General features: G+C 37.9%; 1 protein-coding gene across 2 annotated transcripts in view; it reads right to left on the reverse strand.

Moving 5' to 3' along the window:
* The window catches only part of DPP4 (dipeptidyl peptidase 4), an 85,960-nt gene that overhangs the window by 46,373 nt on the left and 21,502 nt on the right, over window positions 1-18,085 (reverse strand). The window contains exons 3-8 of one of the 2 annotated variants that reach the window (XM_007965152.3): window positions 11,104-11,199; window positions 10,599-10,690; window positions 9,243-9,323; window positions 2,938-2,990; window positions 2,755-2,827; window positions 1,870-1,990 (exon numbers count right to left, since the gene is read on the reverse strand). In XM_007965152.3, the coding sequence (XP_007963343.1) occupies window positions 1,870-1,990; window positions 2,755-2,827; window positions 2,938-2,990; window positions 9,243-9,323; window positions 10,599-10,690; window positions 11,104-11,199 (516 nt within the window). Of the gene's footprint in view, window positions 1-1,869; window positions 1,991-2,754; window positions 2,828-2,937; window positions 2,991-9,242; window positions 9,324-10,598; window positions 10,691-11,103; window positions 11,203-18,085 lie in introns of both variants that reach the window. The other variant, XM_007965151.3, reaches the window with a different exon arrangement.

Consider the following 18,085-nt stretch of genomic DNA (forward strand, 5'->3'; position numbering starts at 1 on the left):
CACCTCAGTTAAGGCTCACAATAACCCACTGTATTGATAAAGTGAGACAAGCTTGAAGAGGATCAGAAATTTGTCTAGGATCACATGGCTAACAATTGGTAGAATAAAAAATCAACCAAAATCTCCTTTGACTCATGCTTTTCATCTCCGTGCTATATTGCCCTTTCCTGCCTCTATTTTAGTATTTCCAGTAACAGAGAACCTACTACTGGGTTAAGCAGCCTATTCTTCCTTTGACTGTCTCATATCTGTATCATTGATCTATACATGCTTATGTAGCAATTTAGAATTTACAAAACGTATCACATTTAGTCTCTACAAAGATCTCTGAGTGATGATTCATAGCTCATTGCACAGAGAAGGAAACTGAGGCATGGAGTGATCCAGTGAATTGCCTGAGACAAGAACTAGAACCCAGCCCTTATGACTCCAAGTCATGGTTGCTATTATACTAAGAACTTGTTCATATACTGAGTTGACTTATCGTTCTTTGTAACTTTTACCCATTGTCTGCGGTCTATAACACAGCTGCAGTTACATAAAATCAATATAATCAAATCAAGATTTTGGTTTTTAGAATTACTTGTAAGTGTAAGTAGCAGGTAGTGATCTTTGTCTTGAATTAGTGGTTATTTGGAATGCAGGACATATTTTTCTGTGTTGACAATATAGTAATTTCCTTCTAGGAACTGAAGCTATTAGAGAGGCCCAAGTTGGAACTGTGAAGCTGTTCTGCATGAGAATGGCCTCGTCATGAACATGGGAAAGTCTCCCTCCAGCGATCATCTACTTTAGAAAGAATGAAAGTGTTAGCTGCCCTCTTATCTTCCACAGGGCCAGCTGTTTCTGAGGGAGGGTCAGAGCTTTGGAAAGAGGCCACTCTTGTCAATGATCCTGGAGACTGGTTTGTGCTGTCCAAGGGTTAAAGAATCTCTAAGTAGCTAGTGTTAGTAAATTTCACTGTAAGTTTTAGTCAAGCACTTATTTCTAGGACATGAAAATTTATCTTTCTTTCAGTGTGATTTGTTGTTGCTGTTATAATGAGTCAATTAAACTTGACTTGGACTTGGTAAGAACTACAATCAAGTCATGAAGAAAAACTATTTTTTAAACTACAAAGAAGAAAAAAATAATACAATGAAATATAGATGAGTCTTTCTAATAAGTATGAGGAAACCTTGTGAACAGTTTGGAACAGCACCAGAAAGCCTTTTATCTTGGCAAATACAGACATAAAAAATGTTTTTCTAATATTTTCTAAGTTTCTAAAATGTGTTCCTAATAGTTTCTACAACTCTGTATCCTAAAAGGGAGAATATTCCTTTTTAACTTTTTTAGTTTTATTAGTCACTTTTTCCTAAGCCTTTCTAATTGCTTTTTCATTCTTAAAAACAGGAAATCATAATTTGTCCAAGTTCAAATAAATACAAATCCTCTATGAAATAGGCATTTTCTCTCCAACCTGTAGATATTATTTTATCATCTTCTCAATGTGATGGGATTATTTAGTTTTCCTTAGTAACTTCTGGGTTAGATAGGCCTAGTTAGAGAAATATCTGATGTTAATCTGGAGGCTTTTATGTTCCAGTAAAGGCAGAAAAGGTCTATCTACACAGAAAAGTCCTTTGTATCAATAAACCAGAGACAAAAGGAGTATTATCAGGCAACGAGGATGGAGGAATGCTAGGAATAGTTAAGTTCTTGGTCTAGGAGACACCTGGTGCTGTGAGTTCTAAGAGAAGTTTGATGCCGTTTTAAACAATGCAACTTATTTTGAATCTCATTTAAATTTTCCCATTGCAAAAGAAACACTTAACTATTTTAAAAGCTTATAGATTTTCTGATTTGAAAAAGCTTTAAAGTTTCTACCTTCATAAACCCAGTCAGTTATTCCATTATATATCATATCTTCTTTCCCAGTCAATGTGATTCTGTGACTTGGTAAATTTGGTTCAATTTTAACATAAATGTCATTGTTCCAAACATATGCCTAGAAGGAAAAAAACAAGCATTGATATCTATAATAACATGTTATATTTTTATCCTGGAGTTTTAGAAACACTTATCTATTGCAAATGTAAGGATTACCATAGTCAAATATTCCATTCAAACAGGAAGAGTCATTTACTCCTTCCCTCTCTTTCTTAAATTACAAGTGTACAGCCTATAAACCCAAAATAATCCTAAAACTATTAATAATGTGTTAAAAATAAGAAGCACACAACCATCACTATTTGAATGCTAAAGTATATGCGAAGACCGAGAAGGCTGACCACTTCTACAGGATGATATATGCTTGTATATTTCTTTATTGGGAGAGTGAGTAGAGGGAAGGCAGTTGCATTCTGGAAGAGAGAAGTTCAACTGCAGACAAACATTAGATCCTCTTGTTAAGATTCTTTTGGACTTCTGACATTCTCCTAGCACTATAGAACCTAAAGGTATATCTACAGTAACACAGAAGAACACAGAACTAGCAGAAAGCAGGTGTGACTCAGAAAATATCTAAGTACAATAGATAACTAGAACTTAAGAGTTCAATATGCATTTTCCCGTGAATAAATATTCCCAATGGATACTTTCAGGAATTATATTTATTTTGTTAAGCTAGTAAAATATTATCTTGGGCAATAACACTATATTCTAGAGTGAAGTATTGACTTCCTAAGATGTCTGCTTTGTATCAGGGTTAGTAACTTCTGCCTATGAAAAATTTAGCCAATATTTTTCTGACAACTGGAGAGACTCACTAACCAATTTATGACCCACTGGTGACCATGTGACCCACTGTGTGTTGTTTGGAATCCTCTCTTCTGTAATCAGCTGCCTGGAAAGAAGATGAAAGGAAACATTACCAAAAAGAATAACTCACATTGGGGTTTCCTTAAAAATATGACAGTAGAAAAGCCTAATAGATTTTATTGGGAAGTCACTGACCTTTTATTTAAATCATAAATGTCATATGAAGCTGTGTAGGAATGCCTCCATTGCTATGAAAGAAAACAGACATTTCAGGCTTCTGTGATTCTTGATAATTTGGCCACTCACTATAGGAGACCAAAACAATAGGTTTGGCAAGATATGATTGTATAATTCTCACATGTTATCATATCTTATAATTTCTTCTGAGAATTTTGGGACTCAAAAGTATCCTGGAGATCATCTCATACAAACTCCTCTGGAGTTCATCTACAACCTAGCTCTGGCACCACCTCCTGCAAGGAGCCTTCCCAGTACCACAGTGCACCAAAAATGTCATTTTGTACAAACATTATCCCTAGCACTCACCATAGTATGCTAAGATTGCCTACTTAGAAAAATGTAAATTTTCACTTTTCACCTATCTTATTGGCAAAAGATTTCAAAGATATATGATGCTATTGCTGATGGTGATGTGAAGAAATGTTTAACTTCATACACTGATGATGAAATGTAAAGTGTTATAAATTTTTTGAAAGCCCCCTGGCAAGACATATTAAAATTAAAATACATGTATCATCAATATTTTAACAACCATCTCAAAAAGCTAGAGATGAAAGTCAAACTTTCAGTGACTGCAGAAGCATAGGGAAATAAAATTTTTTTAAAAAAGGAAATCAAACTAAATCCAAAGTAATTAGAAGAAATGAAATAATAAACATAAAACATTGATAAAGTAGAAAACAAACAATAGAAAAAATCAACAAAGCCAAAACTCAAGTCATTGAGAAGACTAGTAAAATTGCAAATGTGGTAAAACTTAGGGGTAAAACAGCACAAATCAGAAAGGAAAAATGGGACATCACAACAGACTCCACAGACATTAAAAGATCGTAAGAGACTATTATAAACATTTTTTTGCCAATACATTTTAAAAATTAGAGAAAAAGAAAAAAATTCTTAAAAAATAATTTCTCAAAAGTGAGAAAAATTCTGAATAGTCTTATATTTAATAAACAAATTGAATCCAGATATAAGAAGCTTTACATAGAGAAAACTCCAAGGCAAAATACCTTTACCAGCAAACTCCTTGTTATTTATTCAAATGAGTTGAGAATTTATGCCCACACAAAAATCTACACACAAATGTTTGTAGCAGCTTTATTTATAATTGACAAAACTGGGAAGCAACTAAGATGTCATTCAACAGGTGAGTGAATAAACAAGCTGTAGTAGATCCATACAATGGAACCTCATTTAGAGATAAGAAGAATGAGCTATTAAGTCACAAAAAGACATGGAGGAGTCTCAAACACATATTGCTAAGTGAAATAAGCCAACGTGGAAAGGTTACATATTGTACGATTCCAACAATATGAGTTTCTGGAAAAGGTAAAACTATGGAGAGAGTAAAGAAATTGGTGGTTGCTTGGAGTCTGGGGGAAGGAAGAGATGAATAGGGGAATCACAGGTGATTTTTAGCACAGTCAAAGTCATCTGTATAATACTATAATGGTATACATGTCATTATACGTTTGTTAAGAGCCATAGGTTTGTCAGAATCCACCACTATAATGGTAGATACATGACATATGTTTGTCAAAACCCACAAAGAGTCAAGCCTAATGTAAACTATGGACTTAAATTGATAATGATATATTAATATTGGCTCATCAGTTGTAACAAATGGACCACACTCATGCAAGACATTAATAATAGGGGAAAGTGGGGGAAGGAGGATAAGGGAGTATGTGGGAACTCTCTGCTTATTTTCTATAAACCTAAAGCTGTTCTGAAAAATAAAGTGATATTAATTTTAAAAAAATGAATCAGAGCTAACCAGATGACTTGGAAGGAGTTTCACATGGTATCATTGAGTGAGAAATGCAATTTACAAAAAAGTATAGGATTTTATTTTTATAGACCAAGCAATAACTAAAAACATCCTATATATTTTCATAGAGTTATATGAACAAGAAGAAAAATATAAAAATATGTAGAGATATATATTAGACTTTAGAGAGCCAAGTGAAAAAGGGAAAAAATAAGACCGAAGATAAAAATGTATATGATCACATATTTGCATTTATGAAAAATTATGTCTGAATATAGATGCATATATAAATTAAAGATATTTTCAAATAAGTTACTTGTCTGTATGTCTGCCTTCTCTACCATACTCCTAGAGGTAAGAAATTGTATCTTATTTATCTTTGGATGCTTGGAATCTATTCTAGTGCAAGCCACATAGTGAGTGTTCAAGAAATACACCAAATTACAGGAAAATTCAAATTGTACCAATGAGGACGAGATGGATGAAACAGGTATCCCAAGGACACCCAGCTATATAACAGCAGAGCTGAGACACAAAGTCAGAGTTCCTAACCTTCACTGTTTATCACTTCTCACCCTCCTATCCTCTCATGTCAACAAATATTTATTCAGTTCTACTTTTGCTAGTCATACATTCCTTTCTTGAATCCTGGATTATTTTGACATACCCCATGCTTGTTTCTGGGCAACCTCAAGCAAAATATTCACTAAAGCCAAAAGGTGTGGTACCAGCTAAAAATATTAAGATGGACTGAGATCACTGAGCATGACAAACCATCACGGGTTGTAAAAGAAAAGCCATGATGTTCGGTATGTTCACTTCATCTTTTGAAACAGATTCATTATTCTATTTAGTCTGTAAACACTGGCAGCTATCATCTATCAGACATTACTGGATAACACAGGGTCCCTCCCGTGGAGGAGCTTATAGTGGAATGGAGGATATGAAATAGTAAATGACAATAAAAGAATCACGATAGGATGTGCCAAGAGATATCATGGAGGTGGGTGGGAGACGCAGGAATCATAAATTAGGCCTTGGAGAGGCAGAGAGGATTATGGAAAAGAGATTCTTTGGCTGAGGTTAGTGACAGAGGGTGACTGGGAAAGAGTAAAAGAGCATCATAGCAAAGAGAAGCTGAATGCAAAGATAGAAAAGATCACATTTAAGAGCACAAGCTTTGGAGTCTTCTAACCTGGATTCAAGGTTTCACTGTGTAATGTGAAGCAAGCTTCTCTCTAAGCTTCAATTTTCTTTTTAGACAAATGAGGATAATACCAGCAACAATCTCAGATGCATGAGAATTCATGGGAAGCACTTAGCAGGGTTGTGGAACATTGTCAACATGGAATCGATGACAACTATTATCAGGATTTTCAGAGCACTAGGTAATGAGCAGAGATGCTAGGAGAGCATTCATACCAGACTGTGGGGGTACTTATCCACTCACTCACTCACTTGCTTGTGTATTTATTTGTAGCCACAACTTAGAAGTGATAGCACTAACTCAGTCATGGAGAAGTCACATAGTAGGATCTAAAAAACACTAAAAGGTAGACCTCCAAGGAAATGTAATCAAATTAGACTTTTATTTTTTCTAGATACGTTTCATAAGAGTCACTTAGTCAAAATATATATGCCGTACAGAAAATTCTATTGGACCCTCTTGAAAAAAAAAAAAGGAAAAAATGTTGAAGATATAGCTCCCTACTTTCAATAGCTTTATCATTTAGCACTTTGCAATAAAACATGTATTCATTTATCAATGATCTTCAGCAACTGCTATGTGGCCCTGTCCTAGGCACAGAGGTGTGGCAGTGAATAAATCACAGGGAAAATGGCACCTAATAAGGCAGGCAACAAATAAGCAAATAAATCAATGACAAAATATCACAAAATGTTGTGATGAAACTAAAATGAGTTAACGTGACAGAGACTGATTAGTGGGGTGTGGGTGGAAGAGCGTGGCAGCGGGCAATGTTTGACAAAGTGACCCAACAAATATGGACCTGAGTTAATAAAGAGAGAGAAGCATAAGATGATGGAGAAGCTTCCATGAGGAAGCAATAGCAAGTGCTTTGGCCCTTAGATGGGAATGAGGGTGATGCTTGAGAAAAAGAAAGAGCTGTGCACTTACAGGTTCTCAGCTCAGCACCGTGGAATCTCCGGAGGCCCACAGCTGTGCTGATTTAGTTGCTTTAGGGTAGGCCACAGATATGTTTTTTCAAAAGCTCCTCAAGTGTTCCTAAGGTGAAGGTGAGGCGAGAAGCACTGGCCAAGCATGCAGAGTGCAGGAGAAGCGGGTAGGAGATGTGTTCAGTCAGGCAGACTGTGTTCAATCACACAGGACTCAGGATGCCAGGGTTAGAGCTCGTGTTTTATTTTGAGTGTGATGGGAAGCCACTGTAAGTGGCATAGGTGTGGCATAAACTAATTTAGAATTTAAAAGTAGTACTTTGGATACTGTCTGAAGTACAGATGGCAGGGGGAAGGGGACAGAGCGTAAAAAGCAAAAGCCAGTTAAATACATGGGTAAATTCCAGTGACACAACAAATACAAATCTCCAACCCTGGCTGGCCAACTAAGGGCCACCAGGGGAATACACGCATTAGTGCACATCAAATGGCTTTTGCTGAACCGGGCTATATAGTAAGATGAGCTGGAATTACCTTTCTCTTTCTACCTTACCTTCATATGTTAGTCTTTAACATGGACAACTGTTATTTAGTGGTTCTCAACCCTGGTTGCCATTACAATCACCTATGACAGTTGAAAATATACTGATGCTCACCAGGCACAGTGGCTCATACCTGTAATCCTAGCACTTGGGGAAACTGAGGTGGGAGAATGATTTGAGGACAGGAGTTTGAGACCAGCCTGGGGAACATAGTGAGACCCTATCTCTAAAAAAAAAAAAAATTGAAAATTAGCAGGGCACAGCAGGGCATGGTGGTGCACAACTGTAGTCTGAGTTACTCAGGAGGCTGAGGTAGGAGGATTAGTCAAGCCCAAAATGTTGAGGCTACAGTGAGCCATGATCATACCACTGCACTCTAGCCTGAGTGACAGAACGAGACCTTGTCTCAAAAAAAGAAAAAAGTACTGATTCTGGCATTACCCCAGAAACTTCCGTTTACTGATCTGGGGATTGAACCTGGACACTGGGAAGTTTTAAAAGTTTCTCAAGTAGATTAAGTGATGTATTCTATAGATAGTAATAAGAAGCACTTCATTAAACAAACAATAATCCATTAACTGGCAACAGATGTGTTAAAGTTGGTACAAGATTCTGATTCACTTACAGTTAAGTTTAACTGAACATAGAGTCTTCATGTCCAGGAAAGGGAGCCCCGCCCAGCAAATCCAGGGTAAATGTTATGATTGAGAGTCACCATCCTGAGATGGTCAGTGCAGTAGGGAATGGTTTGCTTGGCCTGAGCACAGCAGAGTTGGTGTGTGAGTGTTGGTGTGTCCTCAATATAATTTATCCTGGAAAAGAAAGGTCAAGGGTGGGAATCCCCAGCTTTGTATTTTGTTTGCAATACAGGGTATCTCTACAAATGTTTAATCTTCACTATATGTCTCAAAACTTCCTATACTTGAACAACTGTTGTCAAATCCATGAGTAACCAAAAAGCTGTTGTTAAAGTTATGGCGATCCACATCCATCCTAAACATGAAGAGGATGTATGATTAAGCTGTAAACTTTCCTGAACGTGTTAGGATGTGGAGTGGGGCTGGGTGACTGGGGGAAGCTGAGTGCTCATGGTAGAATCTTTATGATCTGTGGTGAGGCTCTCCTCCTTAGAATGGTTTGCATATGGTGGGGCCGAAGGTTGGGAGATGGTCTGGGCCATCTTGTGGAATCTTTTCTGGAGGATGGAAAGTTTAATTCTTTCTTTTTCTTTTTCTTCCTTTTTTTTTTTTTTTTTTTTTTGACGGGATCTCACTCTGTCTCCTAGACTGTAATGCAGTGGCGCAGTATAGCTAACTGTAGCTTCCAACTCGTGGGCTCAAGCAATCCTCCTGCTTCAGCCTCCCCTTCTAAGTAGGGGATTATAGGTGCATGCCACCATGCCCAACTTTAACTCTTTTAAAAACACATATTTATGGAGGATCTTACTACGCATAAAGCTGTGACAAAGGAAATAAAGGGTTCTGCCATCAGGTGTACAAATAAGACATGTAAACTTACTTTTAAATATGTGTATAAGTAAAAATTTTTATTGACTTACGTTATTAGTACATATAAGTACAATATAATATTAACTGTGCTTTTTAGTATTTGAAAGCACTAAAAATGAATTTCTTTTAAAACATTGGACTTGTCTTTAAGAATGAGAATGACTCTAATTCTGAATTAATGAGTTTTAGTGCCCATTACATTACTTAGATGTTAATTTTAAGTATCCATACACTTGAAATTGGTTATAACATAGCATACTCTTGGATTATTTAAATGTTACAGTAAGAAAGCATTTCTTTTACCTTCACATAGTTGTATTCTAAGAGAATAAACTGCCCATCAGGAGATATTGAATAATCATTTATAGAATGTCCAAACTCATCCTGTCAAACAAGAAGAACAAAGAAAAATTGAACAATTCCATTTCACTGCCATCACTGTGCACTTACTTCATAGGGGGTATTGTTCTAGACATGTGGCTTTTGCCTTGGGAGTTCCTAATCTAGCAGAGGTGGCATATTCACCCACACAAATGACCATGATACCAGGTGGGTGGTGATCAGTGTTAGAAAGCCAGAAAGGGAAGGATTAATCCGAAGGGGAAAGATGCCTGAGAGAGTTAGGATGAGGAAAAGAGAACTTTCCCAACAGTGGGAAGAGCGTGAGCAAAATGCCAGGCATGGGAAACGACGTCATGTTTAGAGACTCCTTAAGGGTCATGTGTAACCTGAATATAGTTTGTGGGGGCACTGGTGTCAGACAGTGGAAGGTGAGAGGACAATAAATTAGAAAAATAGTTGGGACCTAAATATAAGATGTGGAACTAGACCTATGTTTTTGTAAGTGATAGAATCATATCTATCTTTTACAAAGATACTCTGGTGACACAGTGGCTGAAATGAGAGGGAAGGATGGAGGGCTGGTATCAGCCTGGATGTGGGGAGTGCAGAATGCAGATAGGGACACAAGTTAGAGCACTCACTACCACAAGATTAAACGAGGGTTTCAGCAAGGACTGTCCTGTGGAAATGGAAACTGCGATATACCTGACGTGCAGAGGGAGAATTGACCTACTGTGGTGGATGACATGAGTCAATAATGATTCTGAGATTTCTAGCTTAAGTGGCCTGGAGGAGAATTAAGTAACTTTTACCAATACTGGGAACTCACGAAAAAGAATGAGATGCTTTCAGTGTGCTAGGACAGCTGGAGAAAGATAACCAGTTTAGCTTGGGATTTTGAGTTTGAAATCCACATGTAGGAGCCAGCAGTCTATTAGAAATTAAAGTTGAGATCTGGGAGAAGGTTAGTGTTAAGTGAGTGTATATGAGAGTCAAGCCAGAGAGGAGGGCAGTAATGCTGTGGGGTTGCATGAAATTCACCAAAGGAGAGCATGCAAAGTGAAGAGGGAGGCAAATGAAGACAGAGCCCCAAGGAACACTTACATTTAAAAATATGGGCAGAGGAAGAGGAATCGTCAAAGGAGACTAAAAAGTAGTCAAGGCAGAGAGCATTTCAAGAAGGAGAGAAAGATCCACTTTGCCATATGCTGCAGAAATAGTCCAACAGGTTGAGAAATGACAGTACTCGTGATTTCAAAGGTAATGAAAAAAATCCCCAGAATTCTATGCGTGAATTAATTATGTGATTAAACATACAAATGTACTGTTCTCCAAGAAAACTGAGCTGTTTCCATATTCAGCATTGAATACCAAGATATTATTCTCTTGTTTGTAGAGATATTCATGATCTAAAGAGAGAAAACAACCAGATCAAAATTTCAAGTTGTTACTAAACATCTTCATAAGCTGAAAATTATAGAATACAATTTAAGTTCACAAATACCAAATAGGCATTTCTAAGTTGAGAAAACATGAATTATATTATACTAACATTCATTCATTTTTTCATCATTATTGTCAAGGTTTCAATTCACATTTAATTTTTTATTGTACATGTCAAAGAAATACTTGGGTTTCTTTCAGTCTTTCTCTCTTTGCACTTCAAGTAGAAAACAAAAAACAAAAAACAAAAATCAAAAACTCTCCATAGACTTTTTAAAAACAAAGATTACCTCTTCTGAGTGCCATAAAAGCACCCTACATCTCAACCTAACTAGAATGAATGTAAGCATAAAATATGCCCTACCCAAAAAATCCTTACCTGAAATCCATCGTAAGGAGTATAACTTCAGTCTATAAGTATTTTTTAAGTAATCAGTTAGAGTGTAAGTTTTGCGACTGTCAGCTGTAGCATCATCTGCTGGTTGAGAAAAAGAGCCAAATGTTCAGTAAGATGGAATAACCTAAGTTTTGGATAAAATAAACAAACGGATCACTACAATAAACCCTGCTCACAAAATTCAGAAATACCCTCACAAAATGCAAGACACATTTTAAAAGACTTCAGACTGAATGGATAGAGTAAAAATCATTGAACTATGAAGTGTGTGTGTGTGTTTGTTTCACTGTGCTGTATTGTGCTATACTAGTGCCCTTTACTGTGAAGGTCTAGATCAGCAATGTCCTATAGAAATACAATGTAAGTATATTTTCTAGTAGCTATATAAGAAACACAATCTTAAGGTAAAATTAATTTTAGTAGCATATTTTATTTAGCGCAATACATCCAAAATATTATTTTGCCATGTAACGAATATTTAAATGTTATGAGAACTTTCGTGTTCTTTTTTTCATTCTAACTCTCAAATCTGGTATGTAGTTTATACTTACAGTATATCTCAATCTGACTAGGTACATTTTAAGTTAATAGTTACATGTGACCACATGTTCAATGACTACTGTGGTGGATGGCCTGGAGCTAGATCATCTTTTTCGGAGGCTTTGGGGCCCAGTTTCAGGCCCTCCTGCTTCTCAGAGACCCTTAGGACATGCTGATCACCCAATTCAGGGATCTTCATTAATACCATCACTTTTCTTTGAACTTAACAGAATTTGTGTGGTTCTGTATTCTACTACTGGTGACCCAAATTCAAAGTCTGAAAATCATTTTTGATATTTGTCTGTTTTTCCACCATGCCCATCTAATTGACCTTCTTGATTATTCCTGGAAATTTTTTTTTTTCAGGTATCCCTGCCATTAGATTCTCCCAATTCTATCCCTTCTCTGCACCACCACTAGAATAATTTTTCTAAACCACTACTTTCATTCTGGTGATCCCTTCTCCAAAAGTTTTCAATGTTTCCCCATTGCCTACAGGAAGAAGATTAACACTCCTTAGCCTGACACTCACAGCCCTCCACCATTGACACTAGAGTGTCTTATGTCACTCTCTCCTTGCAGGGACCATCTCATTCACTCTTATGACCGATACACTGAACCCAGAAGATCTTGGGCTTTTCCACCTCTGCTCCTTTTTCTAAACCACTTCTCTGCAGTGTCTTCCCTGCTTTCCTGGTTGTCAGAATCACTACCCTCCAATCCCCATCTCTTTCATGAAGACTTTAGTTCTGCCCCCTCTGACTTTTGCCCCAACACTACTAATTTGGCTCTTGTCATTTAATGACAAAATAGTTGACAACTCTTTTGCTCTGCCTACCCATGTGGTGTCCTCTTTGAAGACAAGGCCTTGTTGCTTGTTCGTTTTAATTTTTACATCAACCTTTAGCAGCTAACACAGTTCAATTCCACAGGAGGCACATACTCAGAGAGGTTTTATTGGTTGAGGTAGGATACCATCCTAGAAGCATAATCAAGCCAATGTGATTCTTCTTCTCCAATCCCAGAGTCTGTCCACTGATGAAAGAGCTTAAAGTATTTTTTCTCAAATCCTCTACTTTTTCCACATTACACAAACATACACTCACATAATCAGCCACCATTATAAAATTCCTATAGCTGCAGTTCTTACAATTTGTGGGACTAGGAAGCCAGCAGCCCTGTCTCTTGTTAATTTTCTTGCAGGAAATGCCTCCCTTGTAATTTTCTTACAGAAAATGCTCTTTCAAACAATATTCTTAAAATTTTATTTCTTCAAATCTGGTACACATACACCATGAAATACTATGCAGCCATAAAAAGGAACAAGATTGTGTCCTTTGCAGGGACATGAATGAAGCTGGAAGTCATTATTCTCAGCAAAGTAACACAGGAACAGAAAACCAAATGCCACGTGTTCTCACTTATAAGTAGGAGGTGAACAATCAGAACACATGGACACACGGTGAGGAACAACCAACACTGGGGCTTGTTGGGGGTGTGGGTGGGGTTAGGGAGAAGGAGAGCATCAGGAAGAATAGCTAACAGACTCTCTGCTTAATACCAAGGCAGTGGGTTGATCTGTGTTGCAAACCACCATGGCACATGTTTACCTATATAACAAACCTATACATCCTGCACATGTACCCTGGAACTTAAAATAAAAGTTGAAAGAAAAAAAGAAAAAAGATAAGAAGACTTCTGAGGTGGGCCATTCCCTCGGTTAAAAATGACAAAGCTTTCCGTTTTCATCATTATAAGTAAAGATAATAAAGAAAATACAGGTTCAAGTTGAAGGTTAAAAAAAAATTTTATTTCTTCAGATCTTATCTGATAATAACCTTGTGTCTGTCTAAAACAACCTTGTTTCAAGAAATAAAAATGCTACATTTCACTTTATTACTTTATTGATTTTATTTAAACCTTGTTAGTTTATAAGTTAAAGAGAGCTTTAAAAAAGCAAACTATTTTTTTTGGTCAATTTATTCCTGCATTTCATCCCTAAAAGTTAGTAGAAGATTCATTTTTGCTAGTAGAAATATAGCAAGCAGGTAAAATCAGTCCTTGAATTTGTCAACCTTCAAACAAGAAGTAAAGCCTTATGCTACAGAAAATATTTGAAACTCATATTGGGAATAGGAACTGGATTTGTTCACAAAATGCTCTCAATTGCTTATATTCATCCGACCATTCTTTCATGCATCAAATAGTTAAAAAGTGACTACTATTTGAAAAATGCTATTAAGGAGTTATACTCTGTTATCAAGAGGTATTAGTTTAAAATATACATAAACACACCCCTAAATTAGTGTAATTTGAAATACAGATGATTATTGACATCCACAATCCTGATAGTCTGCTGATGTAGATATCTAGACAGATCTGCGCACACACATATATGTATATATAAAAAAATAGATATATCAACATGGAACATCTATGATTAACTTTTGATTTTGTAAGGAAGGAATTAACTTAATACCTATAAAAGATCACATATAGTATTATCTCATTTAAATGCATCTCACTTAAAGGTATTAACCCAGGTTTTTCAGGCAACACAGTTACATTGGGAATATTGAAATAATTGAGGCAAAATTCCTTTGACAGCACCTGCTGCCCAGGGTGCTTCATCTTGAATTCATGATGTGCTCCTCCCTGTGCACGTAACTCGCCTGCCCTCCTCAGACCTTGCTGGGTTCAATCTCTCACAAGTCCATAGCTCTTTTTTTTTTTTTTTTTTTTTTTTTTTTTGACAGGATCTCGCTCATGTTGTACAAGGTGGAGTGCAGTGGCACAATCACGGCTCACGACAGCCTCGACCTGCCAGTCCCAAGTGAGTCTCCCACCTCAGCCTCCTGAATAGCTGGGGCTACAGGCACACACCAGGCTAATTTTTGTATTATTAGTAGAGACAGGTTGTTGCCATGTTGCCCAGGCTGGTCTCCAACTCCTGGGCTCAAGCAATCCTCCCACCTTGGCCTCCCAAAATGCTGGGATTACAGGTGTGAGCCGCTGCACCTGGCCTAGTCCACAGTTTGAAAACCCATCATCTCTACCATATTCAGGTGCCCTTCTGCTCATGATGGCTCCCTCTGAGTTGGATCCATAGGCTCATTTTCCAGATATCAACTCTGATGGTACACTTACTTGAGTTTAGGACATTCCTGCAAGCCCCAGGCTTACCCTGGTCTGTGTCAGGCTCACTCAGCTACTTTAGAATAACCCTGCAACCCAGTTTCCACATATTAGCTGCCAGTCCAAGAACAGTGCGGCTAAATTGGAGCAAGCAGAGCAACACAAATGTTCCTTGTTTTTCGCCTTGCCGTTTGATAAGCAGGGCACATTGGAAGACGGTTTTGAAACATCAAGATACGCGAGTTCTGTGAGACAAGAGTGCCAACTCCAGGTTTTGACCTTTAGCAAGTTCATAGTTTGCTGCCAAGTTATAACCTATTTTGTCAAACTCTTATAAGACATGCTCATGATTCGTCTTCCTTGTCTACTTGCTCACTGACAGGGCACTGCTGCAGCAGCAGATGAAGGTCTTTGGCTGCTTGCATGGTTTTCTTCTTAGTTCGGCCTGGGACATGTTCATTTGACTTATCAGTTCAAAGCATTGTGCAGCCAAGTAAAGCACTTAATCATATGTTACCCATCAGTTTATACAGGAACTCGAGTTTCAAATCTTTAATTTAAAAATAAAAATATAGATTTATAATTTTATACTTTTCTTCTTTAGCTAAAGCGCCTATTAGCTTGAATCATATGAAAATACCATTTTTGTTAGTTAAAAAAGGTAGAATAGCAGCATTTAAAATGGCTCAATTTAATAATAAATTCTTATCAAAGTGTTAAGGTATCTTAATGAATCCTTGCTGTAGTGTCAAAATTATTTCTGAAAAACAATAATTCCAGAATGATAAAATCCAAATGAGAGTAGTATAGTTCCATGAGATATCCTTGCTTCGATCAATTGCTTCTGTATGATTACAAGATATTTTGAATATTGTCATCCATTCATACTAAACTTTTTTGTCTATATTAAATTGACATATAATGTTTCCACTCCACAAAAATAAACTGATTTGGTAAATAAATGGCTAATGAAATACATCTAAAAAGAAATGTGCTTGTTACGGCGCATAACTGTGTAAAGTTGTTAAAAACAGGCAAAAGAGATATCTGGTTATAAAGTTCCTGTGTGCCATATGGTAATCAGCTAACATTCGATATTGATGCTTGTATCCATGATGGGTATAAAGAAATAAAACGAGTGTTACTTCAAAATTTGCTCTAGCAAATTAACAGCCTTGACACAGGGGTGGTGGAAGAAAAATCAAGGAGGTAAAAGAAGAAACTGACTGAACGTCCCCTCATCCTGTGGCTATATCCTCCAGCAGCACATGCAGGCTGCCACCCATCTCCATAGATTCAACAAACACCAGTCAAGGGGTTCAGCAGCTGGTTGCTTTGAATCAGAGAGCCTGGATTTGAAACCAGGTCCATTGCTTGCCTTGGGGCCTTGGGAAAATTATTGAATCTTTGCTATGATTTGAAAGATGGTGTCCCTTCCAAAACTCACGTTGAAACTTAATCTCCATTGTGGTAGTGTTAAGAGGTGGGGCCTCTTTGGGAAGTGATTAGTGCTTCATAAAAGGGCTAAAGGGAGGCCAGGTGCTACAGTTCACGCCCGTAATCCTGGCACTTGGGAGGCCGAGGTGGGCAGATAACCTGAGGTTAGAAGTTCGAAACCAGACTGACCAACATGGAGAAACCCTGTCTCTACTAACAATACAAAATTAGCAGGGTGTGGTGGCACATATCTGTAATCCCAGCTACTCAGGAGGCTGAGGCAGGAAGATTACTTGAACCCGGGAGGCGGAGTATTGGTGAGCCGAGATAGCGCCGTTGCACTCCAGCCTGGGCAATAAGAGCGAAACTCCGTCTCAAAAAAACAAAACAAAACAAAACAAAAAAAACAGTGGCTCAAGCCTGTAATCCCAGCACTTTGGGAGGCCGAGACGGGTGGATCACGAGGTCAGGAGATCGAGACCATCCTGGCTAACACGGCGAAACCCCGACTCTACTAAAAAATACAAAAAAAAAAACTAGCCAGTCGAGGTGGTGGGCACCTGTAGTCCCGGCTATTCGGGAGGCTGAGGCAGGAGAATGGCGTAAACCCGGGAGGCGGAACTTGCAGTGAGCCGAGATCCGGCCACTGCACTCCAACCTGGGCGAGAGTGAGACTCCGTCTCAAAAAAAAAAAAAAAAAAAAAAAAAGTTGGGGGCGGGGGCTCTGGAGGGAACTCGTTGCTGCCTTTGTGGCCCTCTACCTTTCACCATGTAGGGATGCTGCCTCGAGAGACAATGCCATCGACGGGGTGGGACCTCACCAGACACTGACCTGCCTGCACTTTAATCTCTGACTTCTCAGCCTCCAGAACTGTGAGAAATACATTTCTGTTCTTTAAAGGTTACCCATTCTTAGGTATTTTGTTATAACAAGACAAATGGACCTAGAAAGAAACTGGTACCAGAGAAATGGAGTGTTGCTGTTACAGATATCTAAAAATGTGGAAGTGGTTTGGAACTGGGTAATGGGTGAGGCTGGAATAGTTTTGAAGAGCAGGCTAGAAAAAGCCTAGATTACATCTACAGAGTGTTAAACACAATTCTGGCGAGGGCTCAGAAGAGGAGAGCTGTGGATAGAGCCTCGGTCTTCTTAGAAATTATCTAAGTGATTGTGATCAGAATGCTGGTAGAAATATGGCAGTAAAGGACCCTTTTGATGAGATCTCAGACAGAAATAAAGATCTCATTGGAACTGGAGAAATGGTCATTCATGCCAGAAAGTAGCACTTGGCTGCATTGTATCTGTGCCCTTCTGGAAGGCAGAATTAGAGGATAAACAAGGATGTCTGGCAGAAGAAAAAAACACGTTCAGGGTGCTGAATGGTTTCTCTTGACATCCTATAGGAAAACGTGAGAAGAGAGAAACAAATTAAAGACAGAATTCATAATCATAAGGGAAGATTTGGAAAAGTCAGCCTGGCCTGATCCTGCTCAGGTTGGAAAGACAAAAACTGCAAGTTCAGAGAGAATACCAAGGGTGTGGCCAAGCAATGTTTAAGTTTAATAAGGAGATTAGTATGGAGAATAGGAAGCCAGATGCTATTCATCAGGACAATGGAACAATGACCTTGAAGGCAGTTTGGAGATTATTGCTACTGCCCCTCCCATCACAGGCCCAGAGTGCCCCGGCCTAGGGCAGGGGTATCCAATATTTTGGTTTCCCTGGGCCACAAGGGAAGAATTGTCTTGGGCCACACATAAAATACACTAACACTAATGATACCTGAATAACTTAAAAAAAGAAAATCACAAAAATAACTCAAAATGTTTTAAGAAAGTTTACAAATTTGTG

The sequence above is a fragment of the Chlorocebus sabaeus genome, chromosome 10, assembly GCF_047675955.1.
Source record: "Chlorocebus sabaeus isolate Y175 chromosome 10, mChlSab1.0.hap1, whole genome shotgun sequence".
In the NCBI taxonomy this organism is placed as follows: domain Eukaryota; kingdom Metazoa; phylum Chordata; class Mammalia; order Primates; family Cercopithecidae; genus Chlorocebus; species Chlorocebus sabaeus.